General features: G+C 56.5%; 1 protein-coding gene and 1 long non-coding RNA gene across 2 annotated transcripts; one reads left to right on the forward strand and one right to left on the reverse strand.

Moving 5' to 3' along the window:
* Positions 1-3,978: 3,978 nt before the first annotated feature.
* On the reverse strand, positions 3,979-10,631 carry SPON2 (spondin 2). Its single transcript, XM_039468387.2, has 6 exons — positions 10,358-10,631; positions 9,636-9,861; positions 8,998-9,221; positions 8,736-8,927; positions 8,152-8,326; positions 3,979-4,610 (listed from the first exon to the last, which is right to left on the reverse strand). The coding sequence occupies exons 2-6, from the start codon at positions 9,856-9,858 to the stop codon at positions 4,426-4,428; spliced, it is 999 nt and encodes a 332-aa protein (XP_039324321.1). The 5' UTR covers positions 9,859-9,861; positions 10,358-10,631; the 3' UTR covers positions 3,979-4,425.
* Positions 10,632-21,743: 11,112 nt separating this feature from the next.
* Positions 21,744-23,605, forward strand: LOC104652432 (uncharacterized). Its single transcript, XR_012516725.1, has 2 exons — positions 21,744-22,364; positions 22,986-23,605. It is a non-coding gene; the product is annotated as an uncharacterized LOC104652432 (long non-coding RNA).
* The last annotated feature ends 1,476 nt before the right edge of the window (positions 23,606-25,081 follow it).

Raw genomic sequence — 25,081 nt, forward strand, 5'->3', positions numbered from 1 at the left:
CAAACACCCTCTTCTGCAGCTCCAGTGGAGTATGGACGGGAGTGAAGTTAGATGTCAGTGCTCAGTTCCTCATTCTACCATCTTTGCCAGGAAGTCCCTGCTTGTAGGGCACGTTGGGAGCTAGATGTAGGGCTGAGGGCCCCACAGGGTTGTGGGTTGAGCCTTATGCTGTGCTGAGGCGCAGGATCTGAGAAATAAAGAGACAGGACACAGAAGTACAAAGAAAATGCAGCTGGGCTCGGGGGGCCACACCACCTATGAGCGGAGTCAGGTGAGGCTCCGAACGTCCAGAAGTGTGAGTATTTATTGTGTACAGGTTAGGGGGCAGGGCAGTGAGTGAAATCATCTTTAGGATAGTAATAAGGTCGTGAGCAATAAAACATGGGGTCCACCCCCATTAGGTCACCTAGGCCAGGAGGTGGACAGCGCGCAGCAAGGGGCCTGTTCCCATGAAGGCAAGGGCTGTGTGCGGTAAGGGGTCCACCCCCATTAGCTCACCGAGGCTTGAAGGTGGGCCGTGCGCAGTGAAGAGGGTGCCGTGTGCGATACTTCTCTCTATGGGGCAAACTACCTCTAAGAAGATTTATAGGAGGATGCTTTATTTTATTTTATTTTATTTTATTTTATTTTATTTTATTTTATTTTATTTTATTTTATTTTGAGACGGAGTTTCGCTCTTGTTACCCAGGCTGGAGTGCAATGGCGCGATCTCGGCTCACCACAACCTCCGCCTCCTGGGTTCAGGCAATTCTCCTGCCTCAGCCTCCTGAGTAGCTGGGATTACAGGCACGCGCCACCATGCCCAGCTAATTTTTTGTGTTTTTAGTAGAGACTGGGTTTCACCATGTTGACCAGGATGGTCTCGATCTATAGGAGGATGCTTTAAGTCACACAGCAGTGACAGAGCTGTCAGGGTTACCGCCACCTTCTGGCAGCTTCCAGTGGGTTCTGTGGGAAGATGCTTTTCGAGCAGCACCGTAGCAAGAGCTGATGAAGTTCACAGTCACCAAGGTGGATTGCCGCTCTGAGGGCAGCCTTCCACAGGAACTGGAGCAAGGTCCTACAACTCCTTTATCAGGAGGAGTGGCTCTCGCCCCAAGCCTGCCGCACAGCGGGTATCTTTACAATACTGAACGCTGCCGCCTGGGCCATGGATTCTTGTTCTGGTATAAGTGTTTTCCCTTAATTCATGCTCTGTGTCTGCTCTAGGCATTCCTCTGACTATAAGCTGCTTATTCCTTAATTCATGCTCTGTACTGTGTTCACTCTAGGCATTCCTCCGATTGTGAACTAAAATATAATTATAGGTATATATGTAGGGAAATATTCTTTAGGCACTCCTACTATCAACTATTATATGACTATATACAGAGGATTATATAAAGGAATTCTTCAAGCCCTATTTCTATAAACTAATATATGATTATGTAAAGGATTATATAAAAGGAAATAGCTGAGCAGTAACACTATAAAGTGAGACATTCCTCAAGCCCTATCTGTGCCAGGGTTCTGCTTAGCTCTCATTCCTCAGTGCCTATATGAGGGGTTACCCACACCTGCTCGTTGCTTCTTCATGTCCTACCCTCTGTCTTCCTGCCCCAGTGCCACAGAACCCTCAGCCCCAGTCCCCATGGCTGAGCACCGTGGCGATTCCCATGATTGTCCTTCCACGGCTTGGACGCTGCGGACTGCTGACCACTTCCTCCTCCTCAGCACGCTGGGCTGGGCCAACCCCACCCCATATGCCCAGCAGCCTCCTGGAGCCCAGTGTACCCGTGTTCCACTGATGTGAGTGGCATGCAGTCTTGTGCAGACGTGGGGCTCCTTCTTCTGGCCCAAGTGCCCCCATCTACCTGTGGCTGCTCAGTGTGCAGGGGGCCATGAATGGGACCCTCAGGTGTGAACCTGCCCTCACTCGCTCAGGCTCCCCATGCTGACCCAGTTGGGTCAAGGCCTTCCTGAAGCTGGGATGGGGTCAGCTGCTTAGATACTTCTGGGAATCATGTTAAATGCAGGTCTATATAAGTATTCACATTGCCTTTCCGTCAAAACAAACCCACACTCATCCACTTCTTACCATCTCCAGGGATGTCTCTGAGGCCTAAATCCCCTTCTTTCAGGACTATTTCAGGGTTTCTCCTCTCCATTTTCCTGTCTATACCCGCTACTCACTGGTGTCAAGATGGTGGCCACTGACGCGGTGCTGCTTCTGCACTCTGTGCCCTTCTGTGCTGCCCACCTCATTCAGGCAAGGGCAGCCGCCTGGGTTCCCGTCTGACCTGCCCTCCCACCAGGCGGCCCCCCTGTGGGATTCCCTGCACAACACTCCATTACCAGATGGCATTCCCTGTCGGTCTCCCTCAAACTTCAGTGCTTCAACCCAACGGTGGCCGTCCTGGTGGTATGGGGGCCCCAGAGACTTCTGTGATGGCAGCCATGTAACCACACGTCCTGGGGTCCCTGAGGCTGGGAGAGAGCACGATAGCTTTTCACCTGGGCAGTAAATGTTCTGGCCCCAAAGTGTTGCCTGTCCTGCCCCAGGGCCCCCCAGATCCATGCTTCAGGAGGGAGCAGCTAGATGCGGGTGTCCACAGGAGTCTCCGACACAAGCCCCTCCCCAGCCTTTCAGTGTTCTTACAGACTCACAGGCTCCACAGTAGCACATGGTTTTGTGAGTCTGGTCTTGCAGTCTTTGCTCTTTGACTCGAGCGTTATGTCCGTCTGTTCAGGCTTCAATGTACCGTCTCATTGTGTTGCTCTGGTGTCTGAGTTTTGAGTCCTAGCAAGGTTAACTTGGTCAGCATCTTCTCATGGTCATGCCAGCCCCAGCAGCCCAGTGGCTCTGACCATGGAGTTTTCTATGTGCTCTGACTCAGGAGCATCCGGGATGGTCTGCGTGTGTTTGGTGGGCTCTGACTGTGGGTTCATGTTCCTGGGGACCCTCTGAGTTCCGAGAACACAGTGTGGGCTCTGGGCAGGATCTACAGCTATTTCTTCTAGCAGCCTCCTGGCATTTTCAGTCCTGAAAACCCTAAGAAAACTTTAAGCCAGGGGTTTTTCAGATCTCCACGTAACCTCAGAACTCATGCACCCGTGAGCTTGGGCTTATGTTCATTGTTTTCAAGGATGGCGGGAGGGGATGGCGTGCAGGGTAGTGGAAGCTGGGCCTGGGGTCTGGTTCTAGAATCATCAGGGTTAGAGGGCCTCAGAGCCAGTTACAAGGAAGGGGTGTCTGCCAGGCCTCAGGGTGAGGGAAGTGAGCCTCCACCTTACAGTCACTGGGAGAGGACTGAAGGAGAAGCAGCCACTTCCCAGTCCATCCTTACACCACGCACAGCGCTGGCCCAGGCACTGGGAGACCCCTAGGGTTCCACCAGCAGAGTGGCACTGGTGGGGAGGGCCAGGGACCCTGGTTGCAGGAAGGGCCACGGCAGATCATAGTGAGCCCTTGGGAGACATCTTTGAGGTTGGGGCCTCTGAGCTCAGGTTCCAGGAGGCATCTGCTGGTGACCTGATGAGTCTTGGTGGTCGGTGGTCTCCCAGGAGCAGCAGCAATGCAAGCTGCTCCCACAGAGGAGGGGGCAGAGTGAGGCTTCTGCAGCCTCATCCAGGCCTTGAGGCGCCTCTCCTCTGAGCTTCTGATTGTCCTGTGGGAAGGCGCCTGCATGCTGGATTTGTGGATTTGCCTGATGTGCTGTTTGCTGTGTCTTCTGAAACACTGTATGGGCCAGGGGTGGCCTCTGTTGTGGGAGACTTGTGGGTCTCAACCTGCCTCCCCCACACGCACAGCACTTGCCTCATGGCCCTGACGGTGTCACCAGGTGCCTTCTGGATGTGTGTCCCCCATTGGAGCACATCAGGTGTCCCTGCACTGCACAGGACCCAGAACAAGGGCGGGGTCAGCCAGCGACATTTCTCAGGAACAGATAGTCTTTATTCAAATGCAAGAGATCCATAGCATGAAAACAGCGAGTGAAGTTTCTGAAACTGCCCCATTTATTCACTTCTCAAATGGCCCCCGCCAGCCTGCAGCACCAGATCTGAGGTATCTGCCACCACGTGGGAGCCAGGCCCCTGGACAATGAAGGACAATCTCGTGGAGCAGCAATAACTTACAAGGAGACATAATTTAGAGTAGCCGGAGCCTTGGGGATGCCTTTATCTGTGCAGAAGGAGGAGGCTGAGAGCAGATGGGACCTGGGGACTCCTAAGAAGCAAGGCTGGGAAAGGAGGCTGTTCCCGATGCCCCCGCCGGCCACCAGAGGGCCCTTCAGTGCAGAGAAGGTCGGCCCGGCCTCTCCGCGGTCGGGAGCAGCACGAAATCCCCGTGCCCTGGGCCGCCCGCAGCATGAGCCTGCACAGGAGCTCCCGAGCCCCGGACACCCCACGGCTCCAGGGGAGTCCAGGGGCTGCGGGGCTCTGGCCTTAGACGCAGTTATCAGGGACGCACTCAGCCTCTTCTTCGAGCTCGGGGCAGGGGCTCCCGTTGTTGGCGGGCTGGACCCGGACATAGCGAGTCCTGCTCTTAGCCCCCAGCTTCCCACAGGGGCCTCCGCACAGTCCCCAGGACGACCACAGGGAAACCTCGCAGTCCAGCGGCGTTTCTGGAACTGGACCAAGCACAGGAGAGACCGAGGTGAACACTCACCTGAGGCGGCCCTTCCTGCAAACAAGCCCCACCCACCAATGTGTGCATTCACCAGAGGCCACGCCCACACTGCCTCCCACCAGTGTGCATTCATCGGAGGCCACGGCCACACTTCCACCAATGTGTGCATTCATCGGAGGCCACGCCCCTACTACCACCAATGTGTGCATTCATCGGAGGCCACGCCCCCACTTCCACCAATGTGTGCATTCATCGGAGGCCACGCCCCCACTACCACCAATGTGTGCTTTCATCGGAGGCCACGCCCCCACTACCACCAATGTGTGCATTCATCGGAGGCCACGCCCACACTTCCACCAATGTGTGCATTCATCGGAGGCCACGCCCCTACTACCACCAATGTGTGCTTTCATCGGAGGCCACGCCCCCACTACCACCAATGTGTGCATTCTTCAGAGGCCACGCCCACACTTCCACCAATATGTGCATTCATCAGAGGCCACGCCCACACTTCCACCAATATGTGCATTCATCAGAGGCCACGCCCACGCCTCAGGGGCTTTCAGTTTCCGGCTCAGTTGCAGAGTGAGCCGCAAGATGGATGGCACCATGGCAACCTCAGAAACAACCCGAGGACTGGAGTTGCACGTTTCTACGTGAGAGCCGGGGCTGCCGCTCAAGTCTGCGGTGTTGAAACTCCCACACCGTGGCAGAGTGAGAAGCCCCAGGAGAGGGTGGACTCCTCTGCTGTGGAAAAGCTGCTCGCCCGGAGACTAGACCCAGCTGCCACATTTACCGGAATTACAGACAGGGGCACCGGGTTAGCCATCTGTCTTGCGGGGCCTGGCCCCCCAAAGGGGCTCAGATGTTTCCAATATCATTGTTTCCCTGTGTCCCATCTGGTTTTCATAATTTTCATGCATCTAAAAATCATCATTTTGGTGTCATGGTTAAGTCACTTGGTAATTTCCAATTTTCCGAAGTAAAATGCAAAGCCCTCTTTTGCACCCCACAGGCCAAGCCAGCCAGATAGGCATTGTTTCCCTGTGGTTGTGTGGCCCAGGGCGGGCAGCCCAGAGGGAGGCCCCGCCTCCCTCTGCCACCCACACCAGCCAGGACGGTCAGCCAGGGCTTGGCTCTCCTCACAAATCTGCGAGCACTCTGCTGCCAGCTTTGTGAACACTGAAGGATGAGACCCTTCAACAAGTCACAGGCGTTTGAGGAATTCAAGGATGACAGAGTGGAGAAGGGGGTCAGTGTGCAGGTGCGTTCCTAGAATGGTCTGGCAGCCCTGGCCAGGCCCAAACCTGGAGCAGCCATCTCCAAAGTGGCAGGAACAGGGCTTGCAAAGCCCTTGGGTGCTGACGCTTTGCAGGGGCCCTGGTGTAGGAGAAGCCTGAGAGCCAGGGCCCAGGGCAGCCCACCTGGAGAGCACACAGAGCCGCTGGGAGGTCCCAGCAGGCCCCAGCTTCCCGACTGGAACTGGGGTGGTGGGAGCACCCCCGCCCTGGCTGCAGTGAGGAGTCAGCGAGCATCTGCAGTGCCAGGTCTGCAGAGAGGGCCCTACCACAAACCTCTCCAATGCTGCAAAGCCCTGTGAGGAGGAGGCCTGGGGATGGGCATCCAGCATGTGAGCAGGAAGCTAGAGCAGAGCCAGGCTGGCTTGGCGGGAGCCTCTTGTGTGCCACCCACCACATGCCAGGCCCAGCCTCTGCCCTTGGGAAGCCAAATGTCACAGGAAAGACCCTTGTGGGTGGTAGTCTGTGCTCCATTCCCATAGGGCCAGCATGGCGGGTGCGGGGGAGAGCCTTGAGGGCACAACGGAACGGAAGCAGGCCAGCAGGAGGCAGGTGGACGCAGGAGGCACCAGGGAGGGTTGGTGGGAGTGGCTGCAGGCATCCTCAAAGCTACGATGCCCGCAGTGCCCTGGGAATGAGGTGCCATGCTACCCAGTGGCACTTGCTGGGACATTGGTGAGGGAAGGCGCTTGGCTCAGTCCTGCTCAGGTGCAGTTTGGGTGGAAGTCTCTCTCCCTCCCACCCTCCTCTCCATGCCCTGCCTCCTGCGCTCAGAGCTCACAGCAGTCTCTCCACACCCCCTGCGAGGCCACTCCTGCTTGGCCTCGGCTGACTTTATCCCCTCTCCTGGCCTGAGGCACTGGCCACGTGCTCCCCTGCCCACTGTGGCCTGGTGCCCCCTACGGTGGGGCAAACCGCAGCTCTCTGGACCCTCTGCCCATGACGGGCTCTTCCCGCCAGACCAGCTGCGCACCACAGACAATGCTGGCACGTCTGCCTGTTGGGTAAGTGGCTCAGGCACGTCTGCTTGGACAAGTGAGTGAGGACCTCAAGCCTGAGCTGGGCAGGGGCAGCACCGAGGCTGGCACAGGGAGGCCAAGTCCCTCCCAAGCGAGGAGGAGGGATCCAGGGCTGGGCACAGCTTCTGTCTGGCAGTGGTTCCCGCCAGCCGTGCGGAGCTCACCGCCTCCTGTCTCAGCTGCCCTCCCCTTGCCTCCAGGGGTGGCTGACAGTAAGCTTGTCATTACTGTTGCTCCTCAAGACGACATCTGTCCCTACCACACCACTTGGGAGGGGGAGTGTGTAGGACAGCTCTGCACCTGCCTCAACTCCGGCCAGCAAGCTGGAGGACGATGGGACCCATGGCCACATTGGTGGGCCCCAGTTCCTCCTGGGGAAAGTCTGAAGTCCATTCTTGTCTGGAGCCTACCCTGACGCTCCCACACCCACATTAGGTGAGAAGCAGAGACCCAGAGCCAACAGGTCCTGACCCACGACACAGTGAGGCGCTCCAGGCCCCAGGTGCTGCATGGGGCCAGTGGCCGCCACCCACCTGAGCTCGGAGGGAACTGCCACTCGGCCCCAGTGTTCCCACCTGCCTGGGGCCAGCAGGTGCCTGGAGGAGCGAGGGGAACACTCATCAGCACCTGCCCTGCCCCACACCGAGGCGCCTGTGAGCAGAGCCCCAAGCCGAGACCCCCACAGGAACCCTGAGCACGGCTGTCACCTGGTAGCCACACAGACGGGCCATCCTAGTAAGCTTCCTTGTCAGCTGTGACACACAGATCACCAGTGGGTGCGTGTCTGATGGGACAGTGTGTCTCAGGTATTCTCTGGGGCCTCCTTTCATTCTTTCCTCTAGGCTGTGGGGTGTAAGATGTTTCCAACTGCAGATATTGTGGAAGAGTTACATCTTCAGCGTTTGAATCAACAGAATCCTAAATCTCAGCATCATCTTGCAGCACACGCTTCCAATCGCTACTTGGAATTTTTCTGAGCCTTAGATTCGGGTTTGGTGGTGGCCCTGCGGCAGGGCTGGGGCAGCTGTGTGTCCCGTATGTCCTGTAGGGTGCCAGCCGCAGCTTCTCCCTCACAGGACGGGGCTGTGGCAGACACTGAGTTTCCCTCTGAACCTGAGCACCTCTACCCGCAAGAGTGATGCCCCTGAGCTCTGCCGTGGCGCTTTCCACAGCCAGCTCTTCTCTGGCATCTGGAGTGTGTGGAGGATGGGAAGGGGGTCTTTACCTGACGCGCTGTCCACAATCTCGTTGTCCCTGCTGGCCAGGACCGAGGGGGGAGGGACGAACGCCCTGGGGCTCTGCTGCAGCCGCACCAGGGTCACCCTGGCGATGGGAGGCAGGGCCTTCAGCCGGGGGTAGTAGAAGGAGTTGGCCGGGTGGCTGGGAGAGGAGGACGTTATCTGGGGAGGAGGGAGAAGAGGTTGGCATGGGGTCCAAGAAGGCCACCTTCGGGTGTGCGTATGGCCTTACTGGGGCCACTGCCCAGTGTCCAGCGCCCTCCGCCCCACTGTGGGGGGACAGGGTCCCTTGTGCTCCTCTCAGCCGTCCCATGGAGCATGGGCTGGAAACCGAAGCCAGGAAGGGGCGGTCCCACTCTCCTCCCTGCGGTGCTAAGACCCAGTGGGGCGGGGCGGGCATGGGGGGCGCTGCACCCCCTTGCTCACTGCCGCCCCTAGAAGCAGAGCCTCTTCTACACAAAAGCCGCAAGCGGCTGTCCTGGGCTGGGAGGCGCGGGCACAGCCAGGCCTCAGCCACGCCACGACCACGCGGGGCCACAGCGGCCCTGGCGCACACGGGACGCCCTCTCACCTCGGTCACCGTGTCCTGCGGGATAGTGGCGAAGTTGGGGGAGGAGAAGGTGAAGCCGCTGTCCGTCCCGGCGTCGTAGGGGTACAGGTCCAGCGCCGCCTGCTCCCGCCAGCGGTCCCCGTCGCACAGGTCCAGGCTGTCCACGCCCACGAACCAGTCCGGGCTGGGCACGATGCGCACCACGAACGAGACCTGCGGCAGCGGCGGCTCAGCGCGCCCGCCCCGCCCCGGCCCGCCCCGGCCCGGCCTGCCCGCTGCTCACCAGCGAGTGCCTGCGCTGCACCTCCAGCTCCGCCGACGTCTGTCCGGTGCCGCTGGGGACCGCGGGCGCCGAGAACACCGCGTGCACGCTCTGCAGCGCCTCCCCCGCCGCCTCGATCTCCTTCATCAGCGCCCAGGCCTCGCCGCGCTCGGCGAAGTCGCGCAGCCCGTTGCTGACATACTGGTTCTTCCTCCACATGCTGTAGTCTGAGCTGTGCGCGGCCCCTGCGGGACCACCCGGCCGCGCAGCGGGCACCGTGAGAGGCGGAGGTCGGGCTTGGAGCCCAGCGGGTGCCCCAGGTGATCCCTCCCCGCCGCCCGCAGGGAGCCGTGTCCCCCTCGTCGCGTCGGACCGTGACCTCTTGTGGGACGCGGAGCTGCGTGGCCACCTGCAGCCCACCCTCCCCGTGACCGCCCCCTTCCCCCACGGCACCCCCGGAGCCCAGAACACCTCCAGCCGCACCCCCGGAGCCCAGAACACAGCCAACCGCACACGGCGGGCGCTCGGCAAACATTTCTTGCTTCAGAGTCTCCTGGACGTGAGCGCGCCCCAGACTGTGAAGCGCTGTGCAGCTGTGGGGGGCTCCGGCGCCACAGCCCTCCCGGAGGAGCAGGAGTCGAAGACGGGGCTGCACTCACCCAGCAGCGAAGACCACTGCGCGGGGGGGCGGAACAGGGGGTACTGCTTGGGGAAGGCCGTCTGGCTCCACTTGCCGGTGAAGGTGATGCTGTATTTGGCCGGGGCTCTGGCGGAACAGACAGACTCTCCCCCACGAGGGTGGCCGGCGGCGCCGCCGAGCGCGGCCAGGAGGAGAGCCCAGAGGGCCCTGCCCAGGGTGGCGGCCGGGCTGGGGTTTTCCATCACCTGGGAGCACAGAGGGGAGCAGCCGCGCGCTGGCACCGCCGTGCCAACCTCGGGGGGGAGAGCCGAGAGGGCTCGGCCCGCACTTTGGGCTCCGGGACCGCCCCGTGCGCCCGCGCACCCCTCCCTGCTCTGCAAAGCTCTCCTGCGGCGCTTGGGAGACCCCCATCCGCGGAAGAGACGGCGCGGGGTTAGATGCCCGTGCGCCCGCGAGCGACCAAGGGTAACGGGCAGGTTTTCGGTCCGAGTCCCTGCAGCTGGCCGGGCGGGTCGGGGTGCGGCCTCCGGGAGGTACCCTCGCCGCCGCTCTCCCCACAGCCTCCGCCGTCGCGGGGACCCGGGGTCTTGCCTGACTGGCTGCCCCCGGGATTAGACCCGCAAAGCTCGGGTCGCCGCCAGTCCCTGGGTCCCTCTGGAGGTGCCACAAGGTTCTGAGCCGCGGGGAAAGTGCAGGAGGCCCGGGCCCCCTCTGGGTGTCTCGGGGGCGCGCAGTACTCACCCGGCAGGAGCGGCGAGAGCGCAGCGGGCAGCGGTCGGGTCCCAGCCAGAGCCCGGAGCCCCTATTTAAGCCCGAGGCCGTCTCTCCGGGCCGGCCAATGAGGCTCCAGTCCCTCCCGTCCTCGGAGCTGCACAGCCTGGCCTCCAGCGAGGGGCAGACCGGACGTGGGAGAAAGGGGGAGAAGGGGCTGCGGGGGCTCCGGGGGCTCCGCTTTCCCAGCTCGCCCTGCCCAGCGACCTTCCCCAGCCAGATCACTCCCCTCCCCCGCCGCGCAGCCGCACCCCTTCCTTTGTCTGTCTGTCCCGTCCCTCCCTCCGGTCCCCTCCCCTCCCACACTCCTCCCCGCTCGCCTCGCTCCTCTCCCTTCCGATTCTCTCCTGGTCCCTCGAGCGCCTTCCTGGTGCCTCCCTAGGTGCCTCGGAGGGCAGTTCTGTGCCCCAAGCCGGGAAAGCCCAGAGCGTGGGGGCGGAGGGGCTCTTGAAATTGAAGCCCGCGTGCTGCACCTTCCCGCGGGGTGTGACCTGGAGGGCCCTGTGCGCGGCCCGACTTCAGTCTAAGTGCCGGCGGCGGCCTGGGGAAGCCCCGGCTCCCGGAGGAGGCATCCCTGGTCTTGGCGGCCCTGGCTTTAAGTCTGTTTCCTGGCATGGCCTAGAACTGCACAGAACAGCCAAGCGGTCTACACTGCGGCCCCAGCGCATCTGCCAGCCGTCCCTCCCGGAGGGAGTCAGAGTGGGCTGAGGGTCTGGGGTGGGGCGCGCAGGGAGTCAGAAAGAAGCCCCAGAAAGGGGGCACCCTCCCCAGGACTCCGTGCAGGGCTGGGGCTGCAGGCGGGCGGTGTGGGCGGTGTGTGCAGTGTGTGGTGTGTGCGCTGTGAGCGCTGTGTGCGGTGTGTGTGGTGCGGGCGGTGTTTACAGTGTGTGCGGTGTGTGTGTGGTGTGTATGTATGGTGTGTGTGGTGTATAGTGTATGCGGTGTGTGTGCGGTGTGTGTGGTGTGTGTGCGGTGTGTGTGTGGTGTGTATGTATGGTGTGTGTGGTGTATAGTGTATGCGGTGTGTGTGCGGCGTGTGTGGTGTGTGGTGTGTGTGTGTGGTGTGTGGTGTGTGTGTATGCGTGGTGTGTGTGGTGTGTGTGTGTATGTGGTGTGTGTGTGGTTTGTGTATGTGTCGTGTGTGTGGTGTATGGTGTGTGTGTGTGGTTGTGCATGTTTGGTGTATGTGGTGTGTGTGTGGTGTGTGGTGTGTGTGGGATGTGTGTGTGGTGTATGGTGTGTATGTGTGGTGTGTGCAGTGTGTGGTGTGTGTGGGGTGTGTGTGGTGTATGTGGTGTGCAGTGTGTGTATGTGTGGTGTGTGTGGTATGTGTGGTGTATGGTGTGTGTGTGTGGTGTGTATATGTGTGATGTATGTGGTGTGTGTGTGGTGTGTGCGCGTGGTATGTGGTGTGTGTGTGGTGTGTGCAGTGTGTGTGGTGTGTGTGTATGTGGTATTTGTGTGTGGTGTGTGTGTATGTATGGTGTGTGTGTAGTGTGTGCATATGTGTGGTGTGTGTGTGGTGTGCGGTGTGTGTGGTGTGTGTGCGGTGTGTGTGGTGTGCGGTGTGGTGTATGTGTGGTGTGTGTTGTGTGTGGTGCGTACACGGTGTGTGGTGTGTGTATGTGGTGTGTGTGGTGTGTGATGTGTGTGGTGTGTGTGTGTATGTGGTGTGTGTGTGGTGTGTGGTGCGTACACGGTGTGTGTGGTGTGTGGTGCGTACACGGTGTGTGCGGTGTGTACACAGGGTGTGTGGTGTGTGTGGGGTGTGTGGTGCGTACACGGTGTGTGCAGTGTGTGATGTGTGTGGTGTGTGTGTATGTGGTGTGTGTGTGGTGTGTGCAGCGTGGTGTGTGCGGTGTGGTGTGTGTATGTGTGGTGTGTACACGGTGTGTGTGGTGTGTGGTGTGTGTGGTGTATGTGTGTATGTGTGGTGTGGTGCGTACACGGTGTGTGCGGTGTGTGGTGTGGGTGTGTGTGTGGTGTGTGCGGCGTGGTGTGTGCGGTGTGGTGTGTGTATGTGTGGTGAGTACACGGTGTGTGCGGTGTGTGGTGTGTGTGTGGTGTGTGCGGTGTGGTGTGTGTATGTGTGGTGCGTACACGTGTGTGCGGTGCGGAACCCTCCCAGGGGCTCTGGGCCTCCCTTCCTCTGGGCTGCAACTGAGTCCTGCTCCGTGTCAGGAAAATATTTACGGGTCCCCAGTCATGGGATCTGGAGAGCGCAGCGGAGGAAGGAGCGCGGGACGCTCTTGCTCAATCCTCCCCGGCCTCCGCTCGTCGGAATCACCCAGAGGGCTTTTAAGCTTAGACAAAACACTCTGATTTTTGGAACCCTGCTAATGTTGCTCATACGCAACAAGAGAGAAAAAATAAACAGAAGTAACAGGGACAGAATGCAAGCGAAAGCAAATGAGCTGACCTGCGTTTTAAGTGAAAATCACAGATAAGCTGCAACGCAGCGTTTAGACTCCAGACCCCCAGGCCAAAGGCAGATTCCACTTCGGTGCTTCTCAGATGTTTTGATCCGAGGTCGCCTTCACGCTCTTAAAGGTCACTGAGAGCCAGATGCAGCGGCCCACGCCTGTAATCCCAGCACTGTGAGAGGCCAAGGCAGGAGATCGCCTGAGCCCAGATTTCAATACCAGCCTGGGTAACCTAGGGAGACCTCACCTCTACAAAGAAAAAAAAATCAGCTGGGGTGTGGTGGGCACCTGTGGTGGCAGCTACTCAGGAGGCTGAGGCAGGAGAACTGCTTGAACCCAGGAGGTGTGGGTTGTGGTGAGCCGAGATCGCTGCACTCCAGCCTGGGCGACAGAGCGACAGAGCGGGGTTCCATCTCAAAAAAAAAAATTTTTTTTTCATTGAGGAAATTTCTGTTTGTGTGGGTTATACCTAGGGATACTTATCATTTCCTAAATCACATCAGAAATGTTCAGAATACTTATCAATCCACTTAAAAATAACAAAATGTTGCTATTACACATGTTCTATGAAAAACAACCAGACTTTGAACATGAAGAGCCCGGCTGAGAATAGTGGCGGGTTCGAGGTGTGTACCGACCTCGCACTGCCCGGCTCCGCGGAAGCCGGGCCCCCACCGCCCGGCGGAGACGCGCTGCTGCTGGAAGCCCACGAAGAAAACCCAGCCTGCGCCTCGGTTGCCAGCCTGGTCAGACACCTGCCCCGGCCTGCAGCCCTCGAAAACCGCCGTGTGCCCATCAGAGCCTGGGAGCGCCCCTCCTGCAACGGGCTTCAATCTCCTCAACCGCCTGGAAGGGTCCCAGGTACCCGCTGCTGAGGCCAGACTCACGTCCACAGAGCAGCGTGGGGCAGCCGTAGGGCAGCTACGAATCCCTCACTTTCTGGGCTCTTAAAAGTCACTGAGTGCGGTGTGTCTGTGGTGTGTGCAGTGTGTGTATGTGTGTGTATGTGTGGTGTGTGTCGTGTGTGTGTGATGTGTGCAGTGTATGTGTGTGTGTATGTGTGGTGTGTGTGGTATATAGTGTGTGCAATGTGTGTGTGGTGTGTGCGCGGTGTGTACGGTGTGTGTGTGGTGTGTATGTGTGGTGTCTGTGGTGTGTGTGTGCGGTGTGTGTGGTGTGTGTGCAGTGTGTGTGTAGTGTGTGTGTATGTGTGGTATGTGCGCGGTGTGTGCGGTGTGTGTGTGGTGTGTATGTGTGGTGTCTGTGGTGTGTGTGTGGTGTGTGTGGTGTGTGTGGTGTGTGTGCAGTGTGTGTGTAGTGTGTGTGTATGTGTGGTGTGTGCTGTGTGTGCGGTGTGTGTGTAGTGTGTATGTGGTGTGTGGTGTGTGTGGTGTCTGTGGTGTGTGTGCGGTGTGTGTGTATGTGTGGTTTGTGTGGTGTGTGTGTGCGCTGTGTATGTATGTGTTGTGTGTGTGGTGTGTATGTGTATGTGTATGTGTGCTGTGTGTGCGGTGTGTGTGCTGTGTGTGCGGTGTGTATGTGTGGTGTGTGTGCGGTGTGGTGTGTGTGGTGTGTGTGCAGTGTGTGTGGTGTGTGGTGTGTGTTTATTTGTGGTGTGTGTGCGGTGTGCGTGGTGTGCAGTGTGTGTGTATGTGTGGTATGTGCGGTGTGTGTGTACGTGTGATGTGTGTGCGGTATGTGTGGTGTCTGTGGTGTGTGCGCGGTGTGTGTGCGGTGTGTGTGTGGTGTGTGGTGTGTGTGGTGTGTGTGGTGTTTGTGCAGTGTGTGGTGTGTATGTGTGGTGTGTGGTGTGTGTGCGGTGTGTGTGTGTGTGGTGCGTGTGTGTATGTGTGGTGTGTGGTGTGTGTATGTGTGGTGTGTGCAGTGTGTGCAGTGCGTGTGTATGTGTGATGTAGTGTGTGTGGTGTGTGTATGTGTGGTGTGTGTGTATGTGTGGTGTGTGCAGTATTTGTGGTGTGTGTGTATGTGTGGTGTGTGGTGTGTGTGTATGTGTGGTGTGTGGTGTGTGTGTGTGGTGTGTGTGTATGTGTGGTGTGTGTGGTGTGTGTGTATGTATGGTGTGTGGTGTGTGTGTGTCTGTGTGGTGTGTGGTGCGTGTGTGTGGTGTGTGTATGTGTGGTGTGTGCGGTGTGTGTGTATGTGTGGTGTGTATGTGTGGTGTGTGGTGTGTGTATGTGTGGTGTGTGGTGTGTGTGTGTGGTGTGTGTGTGGTGTGTGTGGTGTGTGTATGTGTGGTGTGTGGTGTGTGTGTGGTGTGTATGTGTGGTGTGTGGTGTGTGTGGTGTGTATGTGTGGTGTGGTGTGTGTGTATGTGTGGTGTGCGGTGTGTGTGTGTGGTGTGTGTATGTGTGGTGTGTGGTGTGTGTGGTGTGTGTGTATGTGTGGTGTGTGCGGTGTATGTGTGGTGTGCGGTGTGTATGTGTGGTGTGTGGTGTGTGTGTGTGTATGTGTGGTGTGTGTATCTGTGGTGTGTGGTGTATGTGTTGTGTGTGCGGTGTGTGTGTATGTGTATGTGTGGTGTGTGGTGTGTATGTGTTTTGTGTGGTGTGTGTGTATGTGTGGTGTGTGGTGTGTGTGTGGTGTGTGTGTATGTGTGGTGTGTGGTGTGTGTGTAGTGTGTATGTGTGGTGTGTGGTGTGTGTGTATGTGTGGTATGCGGTGTGTGTGTATATGTGGTGTGTGGTGTGTGTGTGTGGTGTGTGTGTGTGGTGTGTGTATGTGTGGTGTGTGGTGTGTGTGTGTCTACGTGTGGTGTGTGGTGCGTGTGTGTGGTGTGTGTGTGTGGTGTGTGCGGTGTGTGTATGTGTGTATGTGTGGTGTGTATGTGTGGTGTGTGGTGTGTATGTGTGGTGTGTGGTGTGTGTGTGTGGTGTGTATGTGTGGTGTGTGGTGTGTGTGTGGTGTGTGGTGTGTGTGTGGTGTGTGTGTATGTGTGGTGTGCGGTGTGTGTGTATGTGTGGTGTGTGGTGTGTGTGTGTGGTGTGTGGTGTGTGTGTGGTGTGTGTGTATGTGTGGTGTGTGCGGTGTATGTGTGGTGTGCAGTGTGTATGTGTGGTGTGGTGTGTGTGTGTATGTGTGGGTGTGTGTGTGGTGTGTGCGGTGTGTGTATGTGTGGTGTGCGGTGTGTGTGTGTGGTGTGTGTGTGTGGTGTGTGTGTGTATCAGTGGTGCGTGGTGTGTGTGTATGTGTGGTGTGTACAGTGTATGTGTGTGTAGTGTGTGGTGTGTGTATGTGTGGTGTGTACAGTGTATGTGTGTGTGGTGTGTGGTGTGTGTGTGTATGTGTGGTGTATGCGGTGTGTGTGTATGTGTGGTGTGTGGTGTGTGTGTGTATGTGTGGTGTGTGCGGTGTATGTGTGTGTGTTGTGTGGTGTGTGTGTGTATGTGTGGTGTGTGGTGTGTGTGTGGTGTGTGTGTGGTGTGTGTGCGGTGTGTGCAGTGCGTGTGTATGTGTGGTGTAGTGTGTGGTGTGTGTGTGGTGTGTGTATGTTTAGTGTGTGCGGTGTGTATTTGTGGTGTGTGTGTGTATGTGTGGTGTGTGGTGTGTGTGTGTATGTGTGGTATGTGCTGTGTGTGTGTGTGGTGTGTGATGTGTGTGTGTGGTGTGTGTGTATGTGTGGTGTGTGCAGTGTATGTGTGTGTAGTGTGTGGTGTGTGTGTATGTGTGGTGTGTACAGTGTATGTGTGTGTGGTGTGTGGTGTGTGTGTGTGTGGTGTGTGCGGTGTGTGTGTATGTGTGGTGTGTGCAGTGTATGTGTGTGTGGTGTGTGGTGTGTGTGTGTATGTGTGGTGTGTACAGTATATGTGTGTGTGGTGTGTGGTGTGTGTGTGTGGTGTGTGTGTGTATGTGTGGTGTGTGTATGTGTGGTGTGTGTGTATGTGTGTGTGGTGTGTGGTGTGTGTATGTGTGGTGTGTGTGTGTGTGGTGTGTGTGTATGTGTGGTGTGTATGTGTGGTGTGTGCGGTGTGTGTATGTGTGGTGTGCGGTGTGTGTGTATGTGTGGTGTGTGGTGTGTGTGTGTGTATGTGTGGTGTGTGTGTGGTGTGTGTGTATGTGTGGTGTGTGTGTATGTGTGGTGTGTGTGTGGTGTGTGTGTGTATGTGTGGTGTGTGTGTGGTGTGTGTGTGGTGTGTGTGTATGTGTGTGGTGTGTGTGTGTGGTGTGTGTGTATGTGGTGTGTGTGTGTATGTGTGGTGTGTATGTGTGTGTGGTGTGTGGTGTGTGTGTGTGGTGTGTGTGTATGTGTGGTGTGTGTGTATGTGTGGTGTGTGCAGTGTGTATGTGTGGTGTGCGGTGTGTGTATGTGTGGTGTGTGGTGTGTGTGTGTGTATGTGTGGTGTGTGTGGTGTGTGTGTATGTGTGGTGTGTGCAGTGTGTATGTGTGGTGTGCGGTGTGTGTATGTGTGGTGTGTGGTGTGTGTGTGTGTGTATGTGTGGTGTGTGTGGTGTGTGTGTATGTGTGGTGTGTGTGTGGTGTGTATGTGTGGTGTGTGTGTGTGGTGTGTGTGTGGTGTGTGTGTGGTGTGTGTGTGTATGTGTGTGGTGTGTGTGTATGTGTGTGGGGTGTGTGTGTGGTGTGTGTGTGTGTGGTGTGTGTGTGGTGTGTGTGTGTGGTGTGTGTGTGTATGTGTGGTGTGTACAGTATATGTGTGTATGTGTGTGGTGTGTGTGTGTGGTGTGTGTGTATGTGTGGTGTGTGTGTATGTGTGTGTGGTGTGTGGTGTGTGTATGTGTGGTGTGTGTGTGTGTGGTGTGTGGTGTGTGTATGTGTGGTGTGTGTGTGTGTGGTGTGTGTGTGTATGTGTGGTGTGTGTGTATGTGTGGTGTGTGCGGTGTGTGTATGTGTGGTGTGCGGTGTGTGTGTGTATGTGTGGTGTGTGGTGTGTGTGTGTGTATGTGTGGTGTGTGTGTGGTGTGTGTGTATGTGTGGTGTGTGTGTGGTGTGTGTGTGTGTGGTGTGTGTGTGTGGTGTGTGTGGTGTGTGTGTGTATGTGTGTGGTGTGTGTGTGTGGTGTGTGTGTGGTGTGTGTGTATGTGTGGTGTGTACAGTATGTGTGTATGTGTGTGGTGTGTGTGTGTGTGGTGTGTGTGTATGTGTGGTGTGTGTGTATGTGTGGTGTGTGTGTGTATGTGTGGTGTGTGTGTATGTGTGTGTGGTGTGTGTGTGTATGTGTGTGGTGTGTGTATGTGTGTGGTGTGTGTGTGTAGTGTGTATGTGTGGTGTGTGTGTGTATGTGTGTGGTGTGTGTGTGTGTGGTGTGTGTGTATGTGTGGTGTGTGTGTATGTGTGGTGTGTATGTGTGTGGTGTGTGTGTATGTGTGTGTGTGGTGTGTGGTGTGTGTGTGGTGTGTGTGTGTATGTGTGGTTGGTGTGTGTGGTGTGTGTGTGTGTCTGTGTGGTGTGTGTGTGTGTGGTGTGTACAGTATATGTGTGTATGTGTGTGGTGTGTATGTGTGGTGTGTGTGTATGTGTGTGTGTGTGTGTGGTGTGTGTGTATGTGTGTGTGTGTGTGTGTGTGGTGTGTGGTGTGTGTGTGTGGTGTGTGTGTGTGGTGTGTGTGTGTGTGTGGTGTGTGGTGTGTGTGTATGTGTGGTGTGTGTGGTGTGTGTGTGTGGTGTGTGTGTGGGGTGTGTGTGTGTGTGTGTGGTGTGTGTGTGTGGTGTGTGTGTGTGTGTGGTGTGTGGTGTGTGTGTGGTGTGTGTGTGTATGTGTGGTTGGTGTGTGTGGTGTGTGTGTGTGTCTGTGTGGTGTGTGTGTGTGGTGTGTACAGTATATGTGTGTATGTGTGTGGTGTGTATGTGTGGTGTGTGTGTATGTGTGTGTGTGTGTGTGGTGTGTGTGTATGTGTGTGTGTGTGTGTGTGTGGTGTGTGGTGTGTGTGTGTGGTGTGTGTGTGTGTGTGGTGTGTGGTGTGTGTGTATGTGTGGTGTGTGTGGTGTGTGTGTGTGGTGTGTGTGTGGTGTGTGTGTGTGTGTGTGGTGTGTGTGTGGTGTGTGGTGTGTACAGTATATGTGTGTATGTGTGTGGTGTGTGTGTGTGGTGTGTGTGTATGTGTGGTGTGTGTATGTGTGGTGTGTGTGTATGTGTGTGTGGTGTGTGGTGTGTGTATGTGTGGTGTGTGTGTGTGTGGTGTGTGGTGTGTGTATGTGTGGTGTGTGTGTGTGTGGTGTGTGTGTGTATGTGTGGTGTGTGTGTATGTGTGGTGTGTGCGGTGTGTGTATGTGTGGTGTGCGGTGTGTGTGTGTATGTGTGGTGTGTGGTGTGTGTGTGTGTATGTGTGGTGTGTGTGTGGTGTGTGTGTATGTGTGGTGTGTGTGGTGTGTGTGTGTGTGTGGTGTGTGTGTGTGGTGTGTGTGGTGTGTGTGTGTATGTGTGTGGTGTGTGTGTGTGGTGTGTGTGTGGTGTGTGTGTATGTGTGGTGTGTACAGTATATGTGTGTATGTGTGTGGTGTGTGTGTGTGTGGTGTGTGTGTATGTGTGGTGTGTGTGTATGTGTGGTGTGTGTGTGTATGTGTGGTGTGTGTGTATGTGTGTGTGGTGTGTGTGTATGTGTGTGGTGTGTGTATGTGTGTGGTGTGTGTGTGTATGTGTGTGGTGTGTGTGTGGTGTGTGTATGTGTGGTGTGTGTGTGTGTGTGGTGTGTGTGTGTGTGGTGTGTGTGTATGTGTGGTGTGTGTGTATGTGTGGTGTGTATGTGTGTGGTGTGTGTGTATGTGTGTGTGTGTGGTGTGTGGTGTGTGTGTGGTGTGTGTGTGTATGTGTGGTTGGTGTGTGTGGTGTGTGTGTGTGTCTGTGTGGTGTGTGTGTGTGTGGTGTGTACAGTATATGTGTGTATGTGTGTGGTGTGTATGTGTGGTGTGTGTGTATGTGTGTGTGTGTGTGTGGTGTGTGTGTATGTGTGTGTGTGTGTGTGTGTGGTGTGTGGTGTGTGTGTGTGGTGTGTGTGTGTGTGGTGTGTGGTGTGTGTGTATGTGTGGTGTGTGTGGTGTGTGTGTGTGGTGTGTGTGTGGTGTGTGTGTGTGTGTGTGTGGTGTGTGTGTGTGTGTGGTGTGTGTGTGGTGTGTGTGTGTGGTGTGTGTGTGTGTGTGGTGTGTGGTGTGTGTGTGGTGTGTGTATGTGTGGTGTGTGTCCGGGCAGCTTGCCCCCCGGAAAGGAGCTCGGGCTGGTTGGCGAAGCCGCCGGCTCTGGGCTGAGGCCGGGGCCGGTTCTCGCGTGGGAAGCCGGGTCCGCTCCGGAGAGTGGCTCAGGCAGGTCCCCTCTCAGTCCGGTTCTGGCTGCGGCCGCGGTTTCAAGGCTCCCCGGGTCTCACAGCTGGGGTGCTGCCGAACTAACCGGGGCCCGGAGCCCCTCCCTGGGGTGCGGCCCAGCCCTCGCGCCGTCTCCCTGAGCTCGGCGACCTGGGCCCCCGTCAGGACGTGGGGGGTGGGGGCCTCCATCTAGAATGTGGGATGGTGGCGGGCCGCGGTCTCCGGGGGGCTCCGGCGAGGACGTGGGTGGTGGTGGACCGGGGCGCTCCCGGCAGGGCCGCGGCTGAGCCGCGCGGGGAGGGACAGGGCTGCTTTGGAGGCCCGGCGGGCACGGCAGCCAGGAGGCACTTCCTTCGGTGGCGGGAGGCCTCTCCAAACGCCTGCAAAGGGCCCTGGGGCACCGCGGGACACGCGGGGGAAGGTTCTTGGCTGGGCTCAGAGAGGGGACCCGGCAGGCCTGGGGCCAGGTGCCCTCAACTTGTCGGATCCTGCGGCGCCTTAGGGTGGACTGGGCTGGGGTCTCGGCAGAGCTGTTTCTGCGCCGAAGCAGGACCCAGGCCAGGGACAGAGTGAGCCTGTGTGACTCCGAGCTTTCTGGGTCCCGCTGGAAACCCCTCTGGCTCTGAGACCGTCTTCTGTGAACCAGAAGGCTCTATCCTACCTTCTGAGGGTCACAGGAGATGGCACTTTGCAGTGTCCCCCACCCACACAGGAGAGCTGCTCGGTGCCACAGGCAGGAGGACCCCCCAACACACACAGTACGTTCATCCATTCATTAACCGCATGGGGAGTATTCCTTGCATCTCAGAGATGGGGACGCAGAAGTGACCCCACTAGACCCAAGGCCGCGGGAGGCTGGGTGGAGCGGACACATTCTGTAAACTGGACTCCCTTATTCAACAAAGTGTTTAGTCAATCAGTTGACAGCAACGCCAGGGTCCTCTGAGGACAGGGCCTTCCTGGAGGTCACTTGAGCCACTTGCCCCAAGGTGGTTTTCAGGGGAGTGTGGCTCCAGGCTGTGGCTGCAGACAGCGCTCACTGCCTGTCTGCAGCTGGGCAGAGCAGCTAGTCTGTCCGCGTCCAGCTCCACCTGGCTGCCCTGCCACGGCCCCAGCGGGCAACCCCTTGTCCTTGACGCCCGTTACTGCGTGCTGCAGCTGGGTAAGTGTAGCCTGCAGAGTGAGTAATCGGCGCCCACATTCCCAGGGTGTTGGCAGTGTTTAAAAGTTGTCTGTTAACCAAAATGTGTTGCTAAGCTTGGACTTTTGGACAACCGCAAGGTGCTGTGAAGCTCCGGGTCGGGCCTGGGAGGGTGGGGTCTGTGCTGCTGAAATTGGATCTGAGCAGGCGGGTGTGGGGTTTCCATGGGTTGGTTTGTGAAATCCCTGGTGAGCCTCCCCTGCCAGTCCTGCCCTGTTCCTAGGCTGTGGCCCTGCCCTGGGCCCCAGAACCCAGGATCCCTCCAGGGGCGCTGGAGTCCCAGCTGGGAAGGGAGAGGCCTCCCTCAGGGTCTGGCATGACAACGGCTCTTTCAGGGCTTGCCCACAGCCCCTCCCTGGGGTGCGGCACAGGCACCCAGGCCTGGCCCAGCAGCGCCAAGCTCCCAGCCACATCTGCTGACTCAGACTGGGAATCCCCGCCCACGGGACGGGCGTCCTCCTCCAGAGCGCGCAGACTCCAGGTTCCGTTTCTGGTTCCCCAAGGGACGCTGCTAAGAATTGGAACCCCCCCACCCCCCGAAAAGTGCTGCACTGGCCAACGTGGGTCCACCGCACTTGCTTGCCTGTTCACTCTGACATGTTCGCAGGGCCTTGCTCCAGCCAGGCACCACGGGCTCCGCACAGCTGCTCTCTAAAGGCTGCCTCAGCCTGTGAGACGTCAACTCCTGGGGTGGGGCCATGCCATGCAGCGGCTCTCCCTGCCCCACTCCCCCCTTCCTCATCCTCATCCTCAGACTCGCAGGGGATGGGCCCTCCAGTGGCTCTCTGCAGCCCACTCCTCTCTCCCTTCTCTTCAGCACCGGCTGCCCTCCTTCCTGCCTGAGACACCCCAGGGCCTTTGTACGTGCAGCTCTCCCTACCCAGAGGATTCTTTCCAGGCCACCTTCTTCCTGCCATACAGGCCTCAGAGAGAACAGCTGCAGGCGCCCCCTCCGCCCCCACCCCCACCAACAGAGGAGTGCCGGGTCACCCCCTGTCACGCCAGGATTTATTTTCAGTCGGAGTGCCAACCGAGAGCTAAGCCTACCGTAGCCTGTGTGAGCAGATGGGGATTTACTATGGAGGTAAGTGGCTTATAGAATTGTGAGGAGGGTCAGAGGGAGGCTCTGGACTGAGTGTCCGAGGGTGACCTCCCACGCTGCACAGCAGGATGGGGGCCGCTGGGTGGGCAGCTGGTCCCCCCTGTGGGAACCAGCCACCCCGGCAGCAGAGGGCCGCCCGCTCCTGCGCCCCCCTCGCCCACACACCTCCAGTCTGCATTCAGGTTTCCCTGACACTTCCGATTGATTGGCAGAGCCTGAATCAGGTCGGGGAATCCAAGGTTTTGGATTCAGCACTGCAGCCTCTGCAGTCCAAGAGGGCACCTGGAAGGAGGGTGGGGATGGTGCCCGTGAGCTGAGCCACAGCCCACACAGTGCTTTCCCCGGCCCTTCTCTGACTGATTTAGCTGACGCTGAGTGAGGACCTTGCCTGGCTGCGTCACCTCTGGTAGCACGAGTGCTGCTACATGCCAGGCCGATGCGGGGGAGGCACACGCAGCAGTCTTACCAGGTTCCACAGGGGCTCCCCCAGTCCCACCTGGCAAAGGAGGCCAGGTCACTGCTGGTAAGCCGCGTATCTGGGAGGAGAAGCTGCTGCTGCTGTCTGCTTCTGAACACCTTTGCTTTTTTCCCTCTGTGCAACAGGTGACCTCCCTCGTATAGGAGCCTGTCCATTTTCAGCGGCACCTGACAGTGGCTTTTTCTATCCACAGTAAGATGTCAAGAGTGCAGCAAAAAGGACAGCACAAGGGCCTCGGAGAAGTCTCATCTTCCTCCACGCAGTGAGAAAGGTGGCAAAAACGTCAGAAAACGTTTTTGAGTGCTCTGGAAATTAACCACAGGCTTGCAGCAATCTATGTGGAGCTATTTTATGTTATGGAGAAAATAGGCTGAATCTTAGCGAGAACAGCATGCATGCCCACCCACCCCCTCCAGCACTGTAGTAGGCTTAAAAATTAACAACCCATATTTATAATAAAAACTAACAGTCTGGCAGCCACTGGAGCTGGAGCTCTTTCAAAGCCTCATTTCCAGGAAGTCATGATTATTTGACCTATCTGGTGGTTCCCTGGAAGACACCACTTGCAATCTGTGTGTTTCTGACTTGATTCAGAGCTTACCCAGCATGAAAAGACTTTTCTCCTGGGGCTATCATTGAAAATAATTATAGGCAATTGATGAACTTTGCAGTTGCCCCAGGTGGTGGCTAACAGTTGGGCAAGTAATAGAACAACAAAATAAATAAATAAATAAATAAAGGAAAATCTGGGAAATGAGATGTCCATGGGGAGCTTTGAAAAAAACTGAAAAAAATCCAACATATTCCTGGGAATCTGGAAGGCCACACGTATTCCCAGGTCTGAGTGCATGCTCGGGAAAGACTTCGGAAGGCCCTGAGCTGTGCTTCCAGCTGACCTCGAGGCTCTGTGCAAGCAGGCAGTGGGGGCTAGTGCAGAGCTGTGAACTGCCACAGAGCCTCGGAAGAGAAACTGGGAGATGACTGGTTCTGGGCCCTCGAGGAAATCTCTGTCTGCTCATTAACTGCCCGCTAAGGTAACTGAGGAGAGACTTAGTGGCCACACATGGCAGATAATACAGATTTTGCATAATGAATTCAGAAACATTAACAACAAACAAACTATAGCAAGCCCTGGGGTAGAGGAGGTATCTGATTTCCGGATTTGCTACATTTTACTATTTAAAACGTTCATTTTTCAACCAAAAATTGTGAGACATGAAAAAGTACAAGAAAGTACGGCCTCCACGTGGGGAAGAAAGCAATCAACAGAGACCGTCAGGGAGGAAACGAGGTGCTGCAGGTGCCAGGCACATACTTCAAATTAATGGTCTTAAATGTGTTCCGAGAACAAAGGAAAATTTTTCTAAATAATTTAAAATATGAGATACGTTTCACCACACAGAGAATATCAGTAAAGGGCAGAAATTATAGAGAACCAAGTAGAAATCCAGGAGTTGAAAAGTACAATAACTGAATTTAAACTCTCACTAGAGAATCTCAGCAGATTTGAGCAGGTAGTATGAAGTGTAAGTAAAAAAGGGAATACGTAAGTGGAAAGGATCCAATCTGAGCACAAAAAGAATGAAGAAAACTGACCAGAGACTCAGAGACCTGTGTGACATCATCAAACATGCAAACAAATGCATAATTGAAGCCCCAGAAAGAGAGGAGGGAGATGAAGGGGCAGAAAATTACTTGAAATAATGGGCCAGGCGCGGTGGCTCACACCTGTAATCCTAGCACTTTAGGAGGGCGAGGTGGGTGGATCACCTGAGGTCAGGAGTTCAAGACCAGCCTGGCCATCATGGTGAAACCCCATCTTTAAAAAGAAAGAAAGAAAGAATGGCTGAAATTTCCCAAAGATAAAGATGTATCTACACAGACAATAGCTGAACCGATTCCAAGTAGGGACGTCAAAGAGATAGCCACACTTAGACACATCATTATCAAACCATCATGGCCGGGGACGAAGAGAGGATCTTGAAGGGCAGCAGGAGAGGAGCAAGTCGCCTCGTACAGGGGATCCTTTTACCAGAAAACACGGAGGCCAGTAGGCAGCTGTATGACATATTAAACATGCTGGGAAAAAATATCGTCAACTAAGAATATCTGGAAAATTTAAGGTGAAATTAAGACATTATCATGTCATCAAAACCAGCATTTATCACTAGGAAACCTGTCCGACAAGAAATACTAATAAGAGAAGCTTAGACTGAAATGA

This window comes from Saimiri boliviensis, chromosome 3 (assembly GCF_048565385.1).
Source record: "Saimiri boliviensis isolate mSaiBol1 chromosome 3, mSaiBol1.pri, whole genome shotgun sequence".
NCBI classification, from domain to species: Eukaryota; Metazoa; Chordata; class Mammalia; order Primates; family Cebidae; genus Saimiri; species Saimiri boliviensis.